Here is a 20,998-nt window from a genome sequence, read left to right as displayed (position 1 = left end):
TGGGATGCTGCTCAGCACCCCACAGGGCCTGGCACGGCTCCCCAACCGGGAATTATGCAGCCCCAATGTCAGCTGTGCCAAGGAGGAGAGACTGGTTTACAGGGAGTGGCTCTTGCTGGCCAGCACTTTTCCATCCACTAAGTAAGGTTCTGAAATCACCATTTGCTCACCCTGTCCCTCCAGGATGAGCAATGTCCCCAATTCCCCAGCCCAAAACAAAAAGGCAGTTGTGATAAACACATTTATTTCCCCAAGGTCCTCCTGTGCATCTGGCCCCACATCCAGCAGGGGAGGACACGAGGGCTCAGCCAGAGCCTGGATGAGATTTAGGGCTCGTGGTAGGACTGGGGGGAGGCTCAGAATGACCCTCCCCTGGGAGTCAGGCCAGGGGTGCAGGAAGAAGGGGGTCTCAGTAGACCACCTCATACACGGTGGCCTTCTTGTCCCCAGAGCCTGTCACGATGTACTTGTTGTTCCCGGAGATGTCACAACTGAGCACAGAGGAGGACTCCTTGGACTGTGGACAGGAGGGGGCAGAGGAGGGGAGAGTGAGGCACGGCCAAGGCCAGCACAGTCTGGCTCATGCTCCTGACCACCTGCACATTCAGAGGAAAGACACAAGGCAACTGGGGCAGCACCTGTCCCCAAGGGTGAGCTATGGTCAAGGCCGGAGCCGAGACAGGACTTGGGGGCCCAACATGGGGAGCCTAGCCGTGAGGAGAGAAGGAGGGTAACAGTTCTTCCAGAGAAGAGTGATGATGCTCCTGGGAAGAGCCAGACCTCAGTTCCCTAGAACGGCAGAACCACCATCTTCTGGGAAGCTTAGAGAGGGTGTGTATCAGACATGAGGTCACACAGCACAGAAGAGAGCTAAGGCTTAAAGTAGGATGACCTACACCAGCACTCTGCAAACTGTTTCTTTTTTTTGACCACGCAGCTTGAGGGATCTTAGTTCCCTGACCAGGGATTGAACCTAAGCTCTGGGCAGTGAGAGCACAGAGTCCTAAGCAATGGACTACCAGGGAATTCCCTCGGCAAACTACTTCTGAAAGGGGCCCAATACAATTTCAGGCTTTGACCTGAAAGCTCATTTAAGTCCAGTAAGCTCTGGCCGGACCAAATCAGTCAGTGTTACATCATCTACTATTTTTTTCCCCACAGTCCTTTAAAAAATGTAAAAACTGTTCCTCATCGAGCAGGATAGCTTTAAGAAAGATGCCAGAGTAAGTGTTGTGGAGGATGGAGAGAAATCGGAACCCTTCCATATTGCCAGTGGGAATAAGAAATTTGGGAAAGAGTCTGGCAGTTCCTTCAAAGATTAAACAACTCTCAGCAATTCCATTCCAAGATATCTGCCCAGGAGAAATGAAAACAGGCATGCACAGGAGAATGTACATGAATGTTCACAGCAGCGCAATTCACAGCAGCCCAGAAGTGGAGACAACCCTAGTACCCATCAACAGGTGATGGATGAACACAGTATGGTCCATCCACACAGTAGAATGTTAGTCTCTATATTCCTTAAAATGGAAGGAGGTTCTGACACCTGCTACATCATGGATGGACCTTGGGGGATGTGATGCTCAGTGAGAGAAGAGACACAGAAGAATAAATTTTGTGTGATCCCACTCACATGAGTCATCAAATCCACAGAGACAGGAAGTAGACGGTGGGGCCAGGGGATGGGAAGTCAGTGTCTCATGGGGACAGAGTTTCAGTATGGGAAGATGAGAAAGTTCTGGAGATGCTGGTAGGGATGGTTGTAGGACAGTATGAATGTACTTAATGCCACTGAGCCCTGCATTTTAAAATGGTCAAGATGGTGAATTTTATATGGATTTATCACAACACTTCCCTGGTGGCTCAGACGGTAAAGTGTCTGCCTACAGTGCAGGAGACCCCGGGTTCAATCCCTGGGTCGGGAAGATCCCCTAGAGAAGGAAATGGCAACCCACTCCAGTATTCTTGCCTGGAAAATCCCATGGATGGAGCAGCCTGGTAGACTACAGTCCATGGGGTTGCAAAGAGTCGGACACAACTGAGCGACTTCACTTCACAACTAATAACACAAACAGTTTGTGCACAGATGTGGCCTTCAGGCTGACCACCTGCTTTAGTAGCTCCAGGCTGGTGAGGACGCTCCCCTGTTCAACCCCCACCCCTCTCTGGGTCTTGGGGCACCTGGTGTCCTGCAGTGGTGGTGGTGGGGTGGAGACTTCAGACATGCAGTACCTGGAAGATGCTGGCCCCGTACGGCGTCCTCCAGGCATTGAGCAGGTTGTCCTTCCCTGTGCTCACGAACCACCGCCCTGGGGGAGGAGGGTGAAGAGTTCAGGAGGGTGGTGGACTGGAAGAAGCCAGGGCTAGGGGTGGCAGACAGAGACAGGGCAACCTGGTCTGGCCTCTCCCTTCCTTTCCTGCACCTCTGCCCTCTCCTGGCGGACAGGAAGCCCCTTTGCTGAGGCTCCAGCCTTCCCACCAAGTGCCAGATGGTAAACTCAAGGTCCCAAAGAGCTCCAACTGACCTTCAAGAACGGGGAGCCCCAAGAGAGGGTGGTCAGATAAAAACAGGGTGCCCAGGGAGTTCCCTACTTGTCCAGTGGTTAGACTGTGCTTTCACTGCTGAGGGACCAGGTTCAATCCCTGCTCAGGGAACTAAAATCCCAAAAGCTATGTGGCGTGGCCAAAATGCGGGGAAAGAAGCAAAACAAAAAGAAAAACCAGGGTGCTCAGTTACATTTGAACTTAAGATCAACCATGAATCATTTTTAGTACAGGTGGGTCCCAAATAGTTCATTATCCATTTTTTAACAAATATGTATTTATTTGGCTGTGCCAGGACTTAGGGCATGTGGGATCCAGTTCCCTGACCAGGGATTAAACCCAGGCTCCCTGCATTGGCAGCCGCTGGGCCACCAGGGAAATCCCTCTGTTTTAAATATATGTAAGTTCCATGAACTACTTGGGATATATCAATACTGAAAACAACAACCAAAAAAATGTAAGTATATCCCATGCAATATTTGAGATCTATCTGCACTAAAATAGTATAAATGATATCTCATGCATTTTGGGGACATACTTATGCTAACAAATTATATGCTGTTTAGTGTACAAGTATATCCCACAAGGTGCTAACAAATTCTTTGTCCTTTAGAGCAGCGGTCCCCAACCTTTTTGGCACCAGGGACTGGTTTCACGGAGGACAGTTTTTCCATGAGGAACAAGATAAGAGAGGGTGGCTTCAGGGTGATTCCAGTGCATGACATTTATTGGGCACTTTATTCCTATTATCATTACATCATCTCTACCTTAGATCATCAGGCAATAGATCCTGAGGTTTGGGACTTCTGGTTAGAGTATGTCCCATGCAATACTTGGGACATACTTCTATTATGGAGTGACGTGTTGTTTAAGATTCAAATGTAATCGGGCATCCTCTTTTTCTGTTGTGGGTTTTTGTTGTTGTTGTTGTGATTTGGCAACCCTGCCCCAGCGCCCCAGCTCCCAGAGGCCCCACTCAAGCCCCAGAGACGCACCGCAGGAGGCAAACTTGAGGGACAGCACACAGCTCTCGTGGAGATGCAGCTGGTATTTCTCGGGCTTCCGGACATGTAGGAGCTCCACACTACTGCTCTCCATGCCAACGGCCAGCCAGTCCTGGTTAGGGCAGTGGCCCAGGGAAAAAATCTAGGGGTGAAGAGATGAGACAAAAAACCCCTTGGCAGGTGGTAAGGGGATGCCCAGAGCTGCAGGGCCCGGGGAGGAGGGGAGCAGTCCCACGTTCTCCCGCTGCAGCTCCTGCATGGAGAGGCAGCTGGCCCTGGGCCTGGAGCAGAGCGCAGCAGGCAACTGCGTGTCGAATCATTAATATTAATCAGAATTACACGGAGCCCCGGGGCCTCACATCCATTATCTTCTCTGAACGCACAACAGCTCTGGGAGGGAGGGAGGGAGAGAGGAGGGAAGGGGTGAAGCCAGCGAGGACCGCAGCTCCCCTTGAGCAGATGGTGGAAGGGAAGCTGAGGCCATGTCCAGCTCAAGGTCACAGAGCAAGTCCGAGAAAGACCAGGCCTCCCAACACCCAGCCTGGAACGTTCCCTACTTGCCAACACCTCTTTTTACTTTGATTTGAAAGGATGCAGTGCCCTCATTGGTCTGTGTGCCACGTCAAGCACAGCACAGAGAACAGTAAGGCCCTCTTCACTCCTAAGCCTTTCTAAGTCTTCCTGATAAATTAGACACATGTGGAAAGAACCATACATTCACAGCAGAGAGAAGAGTAGAAGGTTTTGTGTGTTCCTGGCCATTTAGAAGCGTCCCTGTATAAAGAAGAGGGTAGGCTGGGGGGATGGGAGATATTCACCATGGGATCACCAGATATGAAGTCACACATCTAAGTGTTGGGGACAAGGGATGGACAACTGTATCCACTTGCACTCCTGATGTCCCTATCAAAGGAAGCTTCAAGCTAAAGAGAAGGTAAAATGAGTTTGGAAGCTAGTTCTCAGCAGGCTTCAAGGAGGAGACAAATTGGAGATGGGTTTTGAAGGATGGGTAGGAGTTTACCAGTTGCAGGAAGGAAGGGAAAGGCATGTCAGTCAGAGGGAACAATAAGTGGGAAGATCTAGAGGGGTCATAGGGCATGGTGTGTAAGACTAGAGCACAGAGGCCTTAAAAAAACATGCCAAGGAGCTCACAACCTGCCCCCAAAGCAGCAGGAGACAGGATCTGGGTCCGAGGTACCTGAAGACCTGTCCTTGGCTCAGCCCCTGCAGGCTCAGCCCCGGGGAGCCCCATGATTCTGCCCAGCTCCTTTACTACATCCTTCAGTCTCGATTTTCAGAACACCCCTAACAGAGACCTCTCTGTGTCCAGCTCCTACATCAGCTTCTATCTATCCCCTGGGGTCAGCAGCTCCTCTGTGATGAGTCCTGGGGTGGGGGTAGGTCAGGAGCTCTCCGTAGGGTCAAGAGGTTGAAGGCTGGGAGGAGAAACCAGCTACACAGGAGAAGACAAAGGAACAGGGGAATGGCTTGGCAAGATCATCTGGGAGGATGATCTGAGGGTCTTAGTAGCCTCACAGCTTGATATGACTCATCTCCTTTGTGCCTCCCTGTGTCTATCTTCGAAGGACTGATTACAGAGGAATGACTGTGGATGTGTCTCAAGGACAAGAAAGATGGACACAGAGGGTAGGTGTTTGGTCCTGTCTGGCATCTGGGGGCCTCAGGGGGAGAGGAAGGGAGGCTGGATTCCTGGAGCTTGCGTCCCACTTCTGCCAGACCCTGTGTGGCACCTGGGAGCTGAAGTCATGCTGCTGCAGCTGGCGCCCCTCCCGCAGGTCCCAGCAGCGCACGGTGTTGTCCAGGCCCCCTGTCCAGAGCCGAGTGCCATAATCCGAAATGTCGATGCAGCTGGCCCCATCCGTGTGGCCCTGGAACTGCCTGGAGAAAGGAGGGCCCAGGTGTCAACCCTGGAGACGGTGCCGCTTTAGCGTCTTCCCAGGCAGCACCAACAGAAGAGGGCAGGAGCTTGCCCGAGGTCACAGGGCACCGGCCACCCACCTGACCATAGTCTGGTTCTGCAGGTCCCAGACCACGATGTTGCCATCGCTGCAGCAGGAGAAGCAGACCTTGGCGTCAGGACTGACGGCCAGGGCATAGCAGGCGGGCGCCGAGGAGGTCAGCTCCGCCTTGATGCGAGGAGTGGGTGCCGCCAGGTCCCAGATGGACAAGGTGCTGGCTTCACCGCCCACAATCAGACTCCGGCCGTCAGGCAGCAACTTGCAGGAACGAATGTAGTTGTCCCGGTTCTGGGAGGGGAGAGAAGCGAGGACAGGAGGTGGGACCTCCAGCCAAGCCTGCAGGAACCCAGCTGAAGAAATCATCCCACTGGCCTATAAGCTCTGCCCCTGGTTGGCCCTTGAATTCCACCCATTGGCCCATAAACCCCATCCCTTTTGGGCTATAAATCGTGTCCTGTGGCCTATAATCACCTGTCGGTGCCCTAAGAGCTCTGCCCCTAATTGGCCAAAAGCCCAACCCTGGTTGGCTTATAAACTCCAGTTTAATCAGTCCTTGACCTATAGCCCCACGCCTAGGTGGCCTATAAGCCCTGCCCCTCTGGCTGCAGGGTTCCCCTCCCTTGTCTGCAGGCCCCGCCCCATGTGTCTGCAGGCCCCGCCCCATGTGTCTACAGGCCCTGCCTCATGTATGTGCAGGCCCCGCCCCACCCTCACCAGGCAGTCCAGCTGGGCCACTGGCATCTTGGCGCCGGGCTGGCCCACGTCCCACACCTTCACGCAGCCCTTGCCACCCGTGTACACGTGCTGTGTGGAGCCGCTGATGGTGACTGCACAGACCACCTCGCCGTGTGCCAGCGTGTGCAGCTGCCGCGCATGCCGTGGGATGCCTGCGCCTACCAGTGCATCGGAAGGGAAGGGCACCGGCTGCATCTGCCCGTCCGCAGACACGTGGAAGGAGTAGGCCCTGGACGGGAGGTGGGGCATGATGCACAAGGAGCCGGGACCCTCCTTACCCTCAACCCCCAGGGTAGGAAGGGGTCTTCCCCTGCCTGTGCCCCCATGTGTTTAGGGAGAGGGCCCCAGGATCAAAGGTGACATGGCATGGCCAGCGCAATACAAAAGAGGAAGTGGTCCGGCTGTGGCCTGGTGCGTGGGAAGCAAGCACTTAGTAGGAGTCGGTAAAACAGAAGATCCAGGAAGATGCCTTGTGAGTTTCAGACGCAGTCCAATAGCAGCCACACAGGGCCAGTTAAATTTAAAGAAATGTAAAATTTCAGTTCCTCAGCTGCAGTGACCACATTTGAAGTGCTCAATAGCCACAGATGGCAGATGGCTCTCAGATCAGACAGCCCTAAGTATAGAATGTTCTTCTCATGGCAAAAAGTTCTACCAATCTTGGGGCCAGCTCATTCTCTGGGGTGGGAGGCATTATTGGGTATGGAGCAACATCCTTGGGTCCCATGCTTCTAGAGGCTAGAAGCTTTGGGGTGTGACATCCAAACATATCACCAGACTTCACCAAACGTCCTGGGGGAGGGGCAGCACAAAATCTATGCCCTGCTGAGAACCCCTGGTCTAGATCTTGCTTGTTACATATCTCTTTATCCAGACAGCAACTCTGGGAGCCCCAATTATCTTACAGAAGAGTCTTTTGTGACAGGCAGAGGGAGAGCCCAAACCCCCACCCCACTATATAAGCACCTCAGAGGAGGCAGGGAGCACCACCCTGGTACTCACGGCTTTCCCCCAGGGATGGTGGGCAGGGAGGAAGAGATGGACGACCCTCGGAGATGTGGGTGAGACTCAAATGCCATCTGCCAAAACACCAGTGGGGGTGTCACAGGGAGGGTGACTAAAACCCGTGTCTGCCTCTCCCGCGCTCACTTCCATATCCCTCTGTTTATCAGAGGACCCCTCCCCACCAATTTGTTTATCAGCCCCTCCCAAGAAAGGGGAGGTGCCCTCTTCTCTACCTATCCTACAGATGGGAAAGTGGAGGCTTTCACATGAGGGAACCCCAAGGTCTCTAGCTGGAGAATCCTAGCACCCCAGAGTTGGAGGGATCCTGATGAATCTCCTGTCCAATGCTCAGAACAGGGGTCAGCAAGCCACGGCCCCCTGCTTGTATTTGTAAGTAAAGTTTTATTGGCACACAGCCATACCCATTCCTGTATATATTGTCTAGGATGGTTTTGAGCTATGAAAGCAGAGTCAGGTAGTTGTGATAGGAACCAACTGGTCTGCCAAGCCAAAAATGCTCACCATCTGGCCCTTTACAGAAAACATTGCTGACCTCTGTTTTACAGTGTCACTTTCAAGTGCCCATCCAGCCTCTGGCCTGGGATAACTCCAGCGACAGACCTTTTATTCCCTCTGGGGCATCTACACCCACTTCAGGATGGCTCACTCTAGCCAGTGTTGATCCCGGTACTGGGGCCCACACGGACCTTGTCCCCTCGCCTTGCTGCAGCTCGGGGCTCTCATGGCTCCTTTAGCTCCTCCTCGTGGACATCACTTCTGTCCTTTCCCTGGGCTAGTCCTTCCTCTGCAATCTATCAGGATCGTCGAAGTCCCTCCCAAATCGGGGCAAACTACTATACACCATCTGCCGGAAGGCTGAAGGGGCCCCTCACATTCCATGTCTGGGCTTTTGTTTCTCTCAATGCAGCATGATCACAGGTGTCTTTTCCGTAGTCACAGGTGCTTATCTGTACTAAGCTTGTGGGGCTACTGAGACCGTCAGATCGTCTTCTCACCTGCACTCACCAAGCCAGGATGCCCCTCACTTTCCCCATTCCCTGGTCTTTCCACGTGCAACTGGTTTCTCCTCCCAGCCCCCAGCCCCTGGGTCCTGCTGACATCTGGCATCTCTCACCCTGAGGACTCACCATGGGAGAGCGTCCGTACACCACAGAGCCGCTGACCTGGGGGGACAGGTGGAGGCTGACATAGGAGCTGGGCACAGAGAGGTCCCCGTTAAGGCTGTGGGAGCCCAGGCTGAAGGATGTGGTGAAGGGACTGGACAGGGTCAGGGGACTCCTCAGGGCTGAGTAAGAAGAGATAAAGACAGGTTTTCAGACACATCAGGCTCAGGTCCAACTGCCTTAGGGGAGTTCCAAGGCTCTCATGTTCTAGCACAGCATCCAACATACCTTGTCCTATCTCTAAACGCTTAACAGATGCTGTTCACTCTGGCCAACAAGCCCTTCCCTTTCCTTTTTCAGTTATCAAACTCCTACTCATCCTTCAAAACCCAGACTCAATTGTCCAGCAACATCTCAGGAACACCCTCAAACCTCCCCCACTCTACCCCTAACCTCCAACCTTGCCCATCTTGAGTCCCTCCCTCTATCCCAACCCCCATAATAACGATGGGGAAAGTGAAGCTCAGAGAAGTCAGGTCACTTGCCCAAGGTCACACAGCTGGTAAGTGTCGAAAGCTGACCTCAAACCCAAGCATGTGTAACTCCAAAACTTGTCTTTCTAGGGTACTGGAGCCCCCAAGAAAGTTACTTCCCCTCTCTGGGCCTCAGCTGACCCCTGCCACCATCAAGCCAAGACAATGAAGAAGCAAGAGGCCCAGCATGAGGCAGTGTCTAGCTCAGAGTCATGGAAAGTGCAAGGTAATGCCAGGACTGTAAGCCAGACCTCCTGCCTCCCCACCCCCATTGTCAAGAGCTCCCCAGAAGGGAGCAGGGACTCACCAATACTGTCTGTGGAAGGGGCAGGCTTGGCTGCTAGCTGGCGGAGGTGACTGGCCGAGCTGGGCCCAGGGGTGGATGCGTCCTGGGGCGGGGAGGAGTCGCAGGATTTGGAGGGGGGAGTGCTGGCCGGAAGATCGTTCTGGGGGATAGGGCAGGACTGAACACCACCAGACACTTGGTGCCTTGCAACCCAAGGATCTGGGAGGAAGGTGAGAGCAGGTACACCTGGGGCAGACCAGGGCTCATGGCAGGCATACACAGACACCTGGGGACAGGCCCCACAGGTGACCCCCTGAGCACGGGGCCCATGTGAGCATCCGTGTACATCCGAACGCCAGATGGACATCTGAGCATCGACCCTCGGGGTGCACACACAGGAACCCACGCAGTCTTGGGAGAATCGCACTTGTGTGTGATAAGGCACACGATGTAGCCGCAGGGTAAAAAAGGCGGTGAACATTCACACACTTGGGGCAAGTTGGGCCCATGGGGATCATGGGAGAAGGCAGTACACAGACTTAGAGGGTGTCACATCCTTTAGGACAGAGGACCAAACTAGGATGGGCTCTCCAAGCAGGAGACCACAGCATGTTCCCAAGGCAAGACCCTAGTACTGCTGGGCACCCACTTGCTCCCCACGAGGAGGGGATGTCCCCCACTGCTGTCCCCCCCCATGGGGACCCTGGTAGAGAGGGGAAGCTGAGCCTCCATGTGGGAACAAGCTCCGTCTCAGCTTTCTGTCATCGCTTTCTTTGCCTTTCAAGAAACTTCACATCCTCATCTTGTGTGGGCTGCACCCTATCTTTCTTTCCTTCACAGGATCACACGTTTTGTGACAACCACATTCACACACCCATGGCAGGGAGTAGTTGGGGCCAACATGGGGACGGGGGGCCTTCTGGGGGCTTCTCCGTTAAAATAGCACCGCCCCTCCCACTCTGCATCTCTTTGGCATGGGAGGAGGGCACAGGAGATGCCATGGGAGCCCCAACCTTGGCAGTTGCCATAGCAACCTGCTGGGAGGGGAAGCCTAGAAACCGACACAGTCTCCCTGGTAAGTGCAGGGCAGGGGTCTGGGGAAGAATTGGGGGCAGGGACAAATCGAGCTGAATTGAGAATGCCTGGGGGGGTTGGGAGGGTGGGGGAGTGCTTTCAGGTGGTCCCCTACACCTGGCATCAAACATGAGGAGAAGCAAAGAGAAAGTTTTTCTGGTATGAGTCATCTTTCCTTACAGCTGGGGCTGATGTGTGTCCTCAAGGCCTTAACACTCCCAGGGCTGGAGTCAGCCTGGCCAGTTGCCAATTCTATAGTTTGACTCACTATGTTTATTTTCACTGACTTCCTATCTATTGCTAGAGACACTTGTTTTCCACATAAGATGGTGAGTTCCCTTTTAATATTATTTACAAAGTTGCCTTTTCAGGTTTATTGAGATTCCACGGAATGAGTCCACTGAGGAAAAATTTCCTGGCTAATGCAGAGGTAGATTTTTAGGGACGTAATAATCAGGAAGGGAATGCTGGAGCACACCAGCCTGGCTCATTTCTCTCATCCCACATCTAACGCGGCAGCCTGTTTTCAGGTCCCTGGGATGAATAAAATGAGTTTCAAGCCCCCCACCACCACTACTTACCAGGACGAGTTCCTTGGCTCTGGGGAGTGGTGAGCCAAGGCTGGAGGCCAAGGAGGCTGGACTGTCCACGAGGTCCCGACGAGCAGGGATGCAGGTAGGTGCCTTTCCACATGGGGTGGTTGCTGGGCTGGGGGGCTCGGAGGGTTGGTCCTGGGTTTGAGGAGGTGACAATGAATGGGGGTGGCACTGAAGTGGCAGAGGAAGGAGAGCTCCTCTCTATACCCTACCCGTGTCCCACCCCGACCTCTAGAATGGACATCTAGGACCTACCTTGGGAGGATTATGAAACCTCCCTGTGCCTCAGTTGATTCATCTGTACAGTGGGCTTAAGGACATAAGCTACACAGAGCAACAACTCTATATGGGCTTGGTTTTCTTTCCCCTCATTGAATAGATGAGGAAAAGTGAGGCCAGGGAAGGGGTGTCACTGCCCCGAAGTCACGCAGAGAACCAGGGCGTGAAGCCACTTCCATTGCCTGCCTCTGGGGTTCTCTGAGCCTCAGTTTCCCCACCTATGCTATGGACAGGTCAGCCTGGGATGTCCTGGTTCCCCTACTCCCCTTGGCCCCATAGCATCCCCATCCCAGCCATTCCACAGAGAGGGGAACACAAGGCCCCCCAACTCTCCCAGATAACCCACTGCCTGCTCTGTGCCCAGACCAGACCTGAAGTCAGAGTGGGAAGAGCCTGGACCCTGACTCACCTCGTCCACCACCAGGTTGTAGTCGCTCTTGTCCTCGTCACTCTCCTGGGGGGACATGGGGGGAAGTGAGCTCACCGTGGCCCTACCCCTGCCTCCACACCCCCTTACATCTCCTTGGGAGGGTCTGATTGGGATTCTGGGGCTTAGTTTATTTGTTCAATACAAAGGAGACCAGTGGGGGAAATCTCTCAACATAGAAGAATGGAGAAGATGAATCTGAGCACCCAAGAGGTGCTGTGTGGCCTCAGTTTACCCCTCTTTGCAGTGGGGGGAGAGCCGGAGGTCAGGAGCATCCTTACCTCCTTCCCAGCTCTCGACCCACAGAGGCAATCAACCTCTCAGGCTGGTTGGCCTCACCCACCCCCATCTGCCCACCCAAGTCCATGCGCGCCTCCCTCTCTACTCACATAAGGTCCTGACAGATCCTTCTCCTCGGCTCTCTGCTTTCCATTTCCACCCAGGCCGCTGGGCCGCTCCTCTTCCACCACACTCTCCGGGGGTGAGGGAGACACACTCTGCAGAGCCACAGGGGCCAGGTGGGAGAGAGTCAGAGCCCGGAGCCCAAGACTGGGTCCTGGCCCAGCCAGAACCAAGGATCCCCATCATTGTTATTAGGACCTGTGCCCCAAGCTTCTCATCTGGAAAAAAGGACCTTCCAAGGGCAGATTCAGTGGTGTTGTGACAATCATAAATGTCCCCAGATGTCACCCAAGGGCCCCTGGGGGGCACTTGTGCAAACTGAAATAAGCTCTGAGTGCAAAATGCATTCAGAGCTTGGAGACAGTAAAGATCCCATTAAGACTGGTTTATGTTGTGAGTTTGGGTTCTGAGGGAGGCATGAGCCAACCTTGCAGGTCTCTTTGCATGGCCCTGCAATAAACCTTTTTCTGCTAAACAAAACAAAACAAAACAAAACAACCTTTTATGTTGATTACAGGTTGAAACATTGTAGATGCATTGTGTTAATAAAATTTACTGTTGAAATTCATTTCACCTGCTTAACTTTTCTAATGTGACTACTGGAAAATTCATAGTGATGTTTACAGAAAGTTAAATATGTGATTGAAAATGCATGGAAACACACACACACTCGAGTGCGTGTAAAACCATGAAGTGGGAATAAGCCCTGTGGGGTGCACCCATGTCCATTTTCTGACTGTGACACTATTTTAGTTCTGAAAGATGTTATCACTGGGTGAGGGGTTCAGGGGACCTCCTTGTACATTTCTTTGCAACCTCCCGCACATCCGTAATGATTTCAAAACCAAACAATTTTTAAAAACTACCTACAGGGCTCACATGATATTTCTGTTGGGCAGTGCTCTTGTAGATGATAAAAATGGAGAGGATGAGGGATAAATTAATGACGGAGGAATGGATGGAATGCTACCCAGGCATGCATTCATTTATTCTACTGCAAAAATCGCTAGAGATGGAAAATCTGAAATAAATAAAACTCTAGTCTTATGGGCAGGCCCCTACCCCCCCCCAAAAAAAAAAACAGGCTACACAGTGTGAAAGCGGGATGTGGTCTCCTTCTGAGGCCCCAGCAGCTCAGAACAAGCAGCTTCAGCCACATGTGAATACAAAGCAAATGTTAGCTAAGAGGGCAAGTCCCCCGAGCCCCTCAACTTACCCTGCTAGGGACTCTCTCCACTGGCGGGCGGAGGTGGGGTAAAGGGAGAGAAAGGAAAAGAAGCGGGGGGTTATATCCCACGGTGCTAGAGTGCTCAGCCGTCCACTGCACATAAAGCCCTCTTCCCAACTCAGAAACTCCCTCCTCCTTCTAACACCCTGGCAAGGAGTGGACTGTCCCTTCCCTGCACCATTCAGATAGATGCCCAGAGAGGTTTATAACTTGCCCAAAGACACACAGCCCACGGAGAACAGAATGGAACCTGCAACTCTGCAGCCCCCTCCGTTCCCTCACGTTTATTTTTAAGTTTTATTTATTATTTCTTTTAAGGCTGTGCTGGGTTTCCGCTGCTGTGTGGGCTACTCTCTAGTTGAGTTACGCGAGCTTCTCATCGCAGTGGCCTCTCGCTGTGGTGCACGGGCTCTAAGGAGCGCAGGCTTCGGGAGTTGCGGCTCCTTGGCTCTAGAGCACAGGTTCAATTACTGTGGCGCACAGGCTTCGTTGCTCCACAGCATGTTGGATTGTCCTGGACCAGGGATTGATCCCGTGTCTCCTGCATTAGCAGGCAGCTTCTTTACCACCGAGCCACCTGGGAAGTCCCATCCTTCTCATTTAGATGAGTTTAGTGGTCCTGCTACCCTCTCCCCATGCCCCCAGCCCCTGCCATCGGGGATGTCCACTCACCTCTGGACCCCTCCGCCTCCACGCCTGCCCGCTCCTCCTTGGTGACCGCGGCCAGCTGAGCCTGGGCGGCCAGGGCTCCCGACAGGGCCAGCAGCCCTGTGGCACTGCTGCCCACCAGCCCCGCTGGGCGAGGGGTGAGGGGCACAGGGGGGGCGTGGTGGGCCAGTGGCTGGAGCTGCTGCTGCTGGAGAGGAGGGGGGTGGGCCAGGGGCGGGCAGGGGCAGGCCCTGGGAGCCCCCGCTTCCCCTAGCTGAAGCCGGAGAGGCTGTGTCTGGGCAGACAGGGCCCGCCTTGGGGTCTCCAAGGCTACCAGAGCCCAGGCCAGCTAGCTGCCCACCCAACACCCCCAGCTTCACCACCGAGGGCAGGGCGGGCACCAGACGACTCACCCCAATGAGGCTGTTCAGCTCCCCGACTGTCACCTGCTTGGCCCGCTCCACAGCCTGCAGGACCTGCTGTTGGTGCTGGAGGTGGGGGTGGGGTCAGGGGTGCTCAGGAGAGCGCCCTTATCTGATCAGAGACCTCACCTCTCAGACAACACCCTCTGGGACCCCCCCTTTTTTATCAGTCACACCCTGCAAGCATGTGGGATCTTAGTTCCTTGACCAGGAATCCAACCCGCGGCCCCTACGTTGGGAGTACTGGACCATCAGGAAAGCACCTGCCCCTCTTCTTCTCTCACTTGCTCTTTCTATTATATTTTCTTTCTCTCCTTTCAAAATCAGGAAACAAAGCACTGCAGTGCAATTCAAACCAATACTTAGAAAGCGGAGTTTATACATCAGAGTCCCCGCCTTTGGCACCGCTGACGTCGTGGCTGGGCCACCCTGTATGGGGACCGTCCTGGGCACTGTGGCGTGTGGAGCCCCATCCCTGCCCCCAACACTCACTGGATGCCAGAAACACCCCCAGTAGTCACAACCACAAAGGTCCCCACCATCACCCAGTGTCCCCTGAGGACAGAATCACCCCCAGTAAAGAACCACTGTACAAATAAGCAGCCATGGGCCAACCACCCAGGTCACAAAATACAAACTGGCAGTCTCTAAAGGTCCCCCATGCACCCCACCCTCATCCTGCCCTTGTTCCTTCCTTCCTCTCCCCCCTTTCACATGGTGATAAAACATCCTCAACTGCACTGTTGGATACAGAAGCCGTTTGCAGCCACTGAGCACTTGAAATGTGGCTGGTGCAACTGAGGAACGAGATGCCTCCTTTAATTAATTTGACAGAAATTTACATATTAATTTAATGTAATATATTATAAAAGAAATAAAAATTAATACAGATGTAAATGGCCACACATAGCTAGTGGCTCCTGTGTTCTCTCTAAGGCCACTTTTGCACCCAAACTACCCAGGATGGAGATTGGGGCTGTTCCATTAAGGAGGTGTCAGGATACCAATGGGGTGTCCTGTATGGGGCACACCTGTAAGGGTGTGTCCAGGCCAGGGACTGGTATGTTTTGACTGCAAAGGGCCAGAGAGTCAATAATTTTGGTTTTGTAGGCCAGAGGGTCTCTATGGAAACTACTCAGCTCTGCCATTTTATGGGGAAAGCTGCCATAGACAACAAAAACATGAATGGGCATGGCTGTGTGCCAATAAAACTTTATTTACAAAACAAGTGAAAGGCCAGTGATTTAGCCCTCAGGTTGCTGTTTGCTGACTCCTGGTCTAAAAGCATGGACTTTGCTGGGGCACATATGTGTGTCTTAATTCACTCCTTCCCAAAGTCCTTTTACCCCATTTCCTACTGTAGTTTGGCCTCTGTCATGCTGGGCCACCTTGTTCAGACACCATCTCTAAATCCGAGAGCAGACAGAATGAATCTCACTCCGTCTCAAGAGCCCAGAAACCTTGATGGGGTCCAAACCAAAAGGAGCATCTTTCCCCTTTCGTGGTCTCCAACACAGTGAGGGCCCCCTGTGTAGCTACTTTGTGTCAGAATCTGTCTTCTCATCTCTGGAGATAGAATGTTCCAGATGGAAGCAGGAATGGGGGTTCAAAAGTCCTGAAGAGCTTAGGGCATTTGCACAAGGGCTAACTTTATTTTTTCAGTTTCAATGAAGTGCTCACACTCTCTTATCTGTCCCTTTCCACATTTTTGTATTATTGTGATTACAAGTACAGAAGAGCTACCCTTTAACCATGTTTAAGTGGTATTAAGCACGTTCACATTGTCCTGCAACCATTCCCACAATCATCTCCAGAGCTTTCTCATCCTCCCAAATGGAAACTCTGTCCCCATGAAATACTGACTCCCTGTTCCCTTCCCCAGCCCTTGGCCCCACCACCTACTTCCTGTCTCTGTGGATCTGACTCCTCCAGGGACCTCCTGTGAGTGGAATCACATAGTATACGTCCTTTTGTGACTGGCTGATTTCCATCAGCATAATGGAGGGACTAAGTACCAGGGACAGATGTTTATTAGGTGTACTAAACACCAGCATCATCCTCACCACCTTGTATGTAGCCGCTGTTCTAAATTTTATGACCGAGGCACAGAGAGGGCAATGTTCTAAATTTTATGACGGAGGCACAGAGAGGGCAAGCCACTAGCCCAAGGCCACATGGCCAGGATTTGGACCGAGGCAGCCTGGTTGCAGGCTTGAGCACCAACCCCCTTCCCTCTCAGCCAAAACCTGCCTCCATCCCGAAAGTCCCAGCCCAGCCAGTGCCTAGACTCCCAGGCCAAATCCTTCTTCCAGTTCCCCTCCCCCACCTCCACGAAGCCCACTCACCTCCTGAGTCAGGAAAGGGATAATCTGAGCACAGATCCCACTGAGACGCTTCACAATCTCGGCCTGGCAGGAAGCAACAGGGAGGAGGCTTGGAGGTCAGGCTGTCAATCCACAACCTCAACTCCAGGGCACAACAAGCCTTGCAAAGCTTGGGGTGAGGGGTCCGTCTCCCACAGGTGCAAATATGGGACACAGGCTGAGAGTCTGGCAGAGAGGCTGTCCACCTGATGTCCAGTGCAGCGTTGAGCTGAGAGACAGGATGGATATACCACCTGCCAGACCCACTCAACAAAGATTCCCAGAAAGCAGGTGCAGCCACCCAGTGCAGACTGGGACCTAACCCCGCTCCCCCAGGAGCTTTGAGTTCAGCATAAACAGAGGGAATGGAGCCCCCGCCTGGAGTCCCAAGTTCAAGCCCTGGCTGGTCCCAGGTCTTTCCCAGGCATGGCCCCTCTCTCGGTTGCCCCTGTGCCGTGGCTGCAGTCAGCAGGCCATCCCAGTATACCACACTCAGGAGTGTGATGCTATAAGAAATACACATTATGGGGGAAAGAATTTGAAAAAGAATAGCTACATGTATATGTATAGCTGTCCCTTAACACAACATTGTTAATCAACTCTAACCCCATATAAAATAAAAAGTTAAAAAATGTATATATACATTTGCTCTTTGCCTTGTTCTTGGCACAGAGCTCCTACAACTCTAGGGATTTCAGAATAGTAGCGGCAAGAGGAGCATCTTTTGTCATTCACAATAAGTCCATGTCACCCACACTTGAGTGACACTTAAGGATGGAACTTCTCTCAGGCCTACCCCCAACCCCTGACCTCCAAGGAGGGGAGAGGGGCTGGGGGGTGGCAGAGAGCTTCCTGGTGGGTGGATGCGTGTTTGTGGAGGGAGACAGTGCCCAGAGAAGGCACAGAAGCTCCAGGCCCTTCTCCATAACCTTGTCCTGTGTATCTCTTCCATCAGGCTGTTTCTAAGTCATATCTTTTATCATAGATGGGTAATGTAAGTAAGAGCTTTCCTGAGGTCTGTGAGCCATTCTGGCAAAACATGAGACCAGGGAGTGGGTTATGGGAACTCTGATTTATAGCTGGCGGGTCAGAAGCCCAGGAGGCAGGGGCAGTCCTGTGGGGCCCTAATCCTAACCCTGAACCACTGGGGTTTGCACTGACTCTGGGTAGGTGTGTTAGGGTTGAACTGAAGCACAGGGACACCCAGCTGGTGTCAGATTTCCAGAACTATTCTGTGTAGCGAAAACACACACATTTCGTGTCAGAGAGTGGGTTAGAAATAGTGTGGTTTTACTTGTAGGTTTCATCTGGGACTGGGGCTGGGCAGGGAGTGCCCCATAGAGGCTGAACAGAGGGGAAACATGTGAGTGGGTGGGGAAGGGGGTTTTCTGTCAGTCTGTGCTTTGCCCCTGCCTGAGTTACAGAGCTGCTGGATGCACCTGGGTGAGGCTGTGTCTTCCATCTCATACCAGGAGGGTGGAACCAGGCTCCCAGAGTTGGGACCCTACACCTTGCCCTCCACCCCATAAAGAGGTCTATTTCATGCACCCATAGGACCACACCATGCTGCAGGCAAACAAGCCCCCTCCTACCCACACCAGACCCAGGAGAACCCACAGAGACCCAGAAAAGCATGCCAAGGCAGGCTCCCTCCAGGCACTCCCAGCTCACCCTCACTTCTTCCCACCCACCAGAGAGACCCTAGGCTTTGCCGATTAATTCTAATATTCTGATGGACAGAACCCAAGATTCCATCAACCTTAGAATCTCCAGGTCCCTCTTGTCCTCTTAGAAAACATCTGGGTGCATGGGTGGTTCTGTGATAAAATTCTCACCTCCCCTTTAGAAACCATCAGAAAATCTTAAGGTCAGTCTCAGGATCTGGGGGTTAATCTCGGGCACATGGAGCCAATTTCAGAACCTTCAGGTATGACTCAGAACCCTGAGATCACTCTCAGACATAGAAGACAGTCTCAGAACCTTGGATCATTAGCATTAATCTAAGAACCTTCAAAACAGTATCAGAACCTAGGGGTTCCATCTCAGACCCTAAGGATCCATCTCCGGATGTCAGACACATTGGGCTGAAAGGGACCTCTAAGACTGTCTGTTTGTCCCCTTCTTAGGACAGAAGTCCCTCCCTAGGCTCTGTGACCTGGCTGTTGGCCTCTGGTACAAGGAAGCCTGGCCCTTATCTGCTGCCCACATCTCTCCTGGACAAAATCTCCAGAAATTCATTTTCAAGGCTGAAATCTGGCCCCTAGTCCCAGAGGTTTCAGGATAAGACGTCTGCTCCCTGGGCCTGTGACTGCTGGAGATCTGGGTCCCTCTCACAGCTTCCAGATCCCCCTCCTCCCACTGGACACCCTTACCCCCAACACGGTTACCTGCTTATGCATTTCGATGTTGAGCCCGTAGGACATTTCATAGTACTGCAAAGGAAAGGCCGTCTGGCAGTGTCCATCATAGCCACGGATGTCCAGCTGCACTGGGTGACTGGGTCTTCCAACAGCCCCCAGACTCAGGGGATCACAGCAGGACCCAGAGCCTCCCAGATCCTTGGGGGCTCAGAAAGGGAGTCCAGAGGAGAAAGCAGGACTCTCCTCCCTCCATTCTCTCCAGGGGGGTGGGGTAGATGAGTAGTGCCCAGAGACCTCAGCCCCTCAGAGATGCCCAGGAGGAGAGGAGGTATCCTTGATTTATTGTTCCAAGAGCTGGCAGACAGCCTGGAACCCCAAGCAGCCTATTTTACAGATGAGGGAGACTGAGGCCCACAGCCGGCTAGGGACATGTCCCAGAGCGGTCCTGGAGTTGGGGTTCATGCCCATCATGCTTCAACTCACAGACAAGCCGTCTTCCCCACTGCCTCCCACCCAGTATGACAACCCCCTCACCATGACATAATGTCGCTGCATTTCTGTCTTCTCACTGGCCAACTTCTCACACTCCAGCTTGAGGCTGGGAAGGGGACGGAACATTGGGATTCCATCCTCCTTGCCCCCCAGCAGAGACACCCACGGACCCCTTCTGGGCCAGCTTCCACAGTGATGAGACTGGCTCTCCCCGCCCCACGTCCACACACCCACCCCCACACACCCACCCCCAACTCCCGCTCCCAGGCCGGCCCCATCCTTTCCCAGGCTCCAAGTGTCCCAGCACTGGACGGGCTGTCCTCCTCACCTTCGCTTCTACCTGGAAGCCCTCCTCTCCTGGGGGGTCCTCCCAGCACGCTGGTGACCCCGCCCCTCTGCCCCAGGCGAGCCCCTGGGGAGGGGCGCCCCGGTCCCCCACCCCTTACCTGTGGTACTGAGCCTGAAGAAACTGGAATTCTTCTTTGATGCGGTCGCAGATCTCCAAGATCGAGAACTTGAAGGGCTGGCCGGACTGAAGCGGGGTCTTGAGGGGGGACGCCCAGGTCTGAGTTCTTGGACGCCCGGCGCCCCCAACCTCCCCGCAACCCGGGCCCCCACTCACCGGGTGCCTTCCCTGGGGGTACATCCTGCCGATCCGGGAGGCCCTCCGCCACGACTCCGGAGCTTGACGATCTGGGGGGGCCAGGAGAAGGCGGGGTGGGGGAGAGGCTGGGGTGGGGGGTCTGCCCGAGAAAGAAGGGGCAGCGGCGTGGGGCAGGGGACCCTGGAGTTCCCCCGCCCCCCGAGTGAGCGCGCGGTGTCGCGGGGACCAAGGGGCGCCGAGGCCCCCGCCGGGCGTGGGGCGCGCGACCGGCGCAGAAGGTCGGGCGAGCGGCGGCCGGTTTCGGAGGCGCGGGCGGCGGGCCCCGCGCGGAGCCGCCTCCCTCCGGCGGGGCTCGGCCGGGAGCCGCGGGCAGAGCCGCCTTAAGGTGGCGCCGCCGCCCCCGGCCCGCCCACTCGACCCGCCTGCCCCTCGCGCCGCGGTCCCGGGACCACCCCCTCCCTTCCACCCGGGACCAGTAGGGAAACTGAGGCTACCGTCCAGCCCCGCAAACGTCGCCACTCCCCACTCTCCCGAGGACCCAAGAGAGAAAAACCAGTTAAACATCTAGTGACCCACTGTGAGGGTAGCTTGGGGCGGGGAAGACAGGAGGGGGCCAGAAATGGTCTTTCTGAGGAAATGGGCTTAGACTTAAGGATGGGGAAAACAACCTGCCAAGCGCTGGCTGGAGAACCTGCTTGCAGGGACAGAGTCTAACCTGCAAAATCATCAGAGGAGGGTCGAGCTTGGGGGCAGAGCCAGGCCCCTCCACCCTCACTGGGCCTCGATATTCGGTATTCCCACCTGTAAAATGGTCAAAGCAGGGGCTATTTTTCGACTACACACACAGGAACAGCCCTCAGCCTGCTCTGGAACGGAGTAAACTTCCAGAGATG

General features: G+C 54.0%; 1 protein-coding gene across 4 annotated transcripts; it reads right to left on the bottom strand.

Annotated features, from left to right (window-relative positions):
• Nucleotides 1-287: 287 nt before the first annotated feature.
• TLE2 (TLE family member 2, transcriptional corepressor) lies at nucleotides 288-20,212 on the bottom strand. 4 transcript variants are annotated; one of them, XM_068979740.1, is made up of 20 exons: nucleotides 20,124-20,212; nucleotides 19,948-20,045; nucleotides 19,544-19,607; nucleotides 19,037-19,081; nucleotides 16,632-16,694; nucleotides 14,278-14,352; nucleotides 13,889-14,072; nucleotides 13,205-13,224; nucleotides 11,976-12,083; nucleotides 11,569-11,613; nucleotides 10,866-11,015; nucleotides 9,232-9,370; nucleotides 8,416-8,573; nucleotides 7,265-7,341; nucleotides 6,242-6,491; nucleotides 5,568-5,815; nucleotides 5,300-5,447; nucleotides 3,540-3,690; nucleotides 2,233-2,309; nucleotides 288-517 (listed from the first exon to the last, which is right to left on the bottom strand). In XM_068979740.1, the coding sequence occupies exons 1-20, from the start codon at nucleotides 20,145-20,147 to the stop codon at nucleotides 410-412; spliced, it is 2,232 nt and encodes a 743-aa protein (XP_068835841.1). In that variant the 5' UTR covers nucleotides 20,148-20,212; the 3' UTR covers nucleotides 288-409. The 4 variants fall into 4 exon arrangements, with proteins under 4 accessions (XP_068835841.1, XP_068835842.1, XP_068835843.1 ...); XM_068979741.1 differs by having other exon boundaries at nucleotides 13,889-14,069; XM_068979742.1 differs by having other exon boundaries at nucleotides 14,278-14,343.
• Between the last annotated feature and the right edge of the window lie 786 nt (nucleotides 20,213-20,998).

This window comes from Capricornis sumatraensis, chromosome 9 (genome assembly GCF_032405125.1).
Source record: "Capricornis sumatraensis isolate serow.1 chromosome 9, serow.2, whole genome shotgun sequence".
Classification (NCBI taxonomy): domain Eukaryota; kingdom Metazoa; phylum Chordata; class Mammalia; order Artiodactyla; family Bovidae; genus Capricornis; species Capricornis sumatraensis.
Note: the sequence above shows the minus strand (reverse complement) of the source record. Positions and strands in the feature narration are given on the sequence as shown.

What these genes read in the sequence shown, in the direction of transcription:
- TLE2 (XM_068979740.1), bottom strand. Translation starts at nt 20,147, where the DNA reads ATGTACCCCCAGGGAAGGCACCCG. An exon ending in TCCCTTTCCTGACTCAGGAG is followed by an intron (nt 14,353 to 16,631) that starts GTGAGTGGGCTT and finishes CCCCACCTCCAG; the next exon opens with CACCAACAGCAGGTCCTGCA. An exon ending in ACAACCTGGTGGTGGACGAG is followed by an intron (nt 11,016 to 11,568) that starts GTGAGTCAGGGT and finishes CCTCAAACCCAG; the next exon opens with GACCAACCCTCCGAGCCCCC.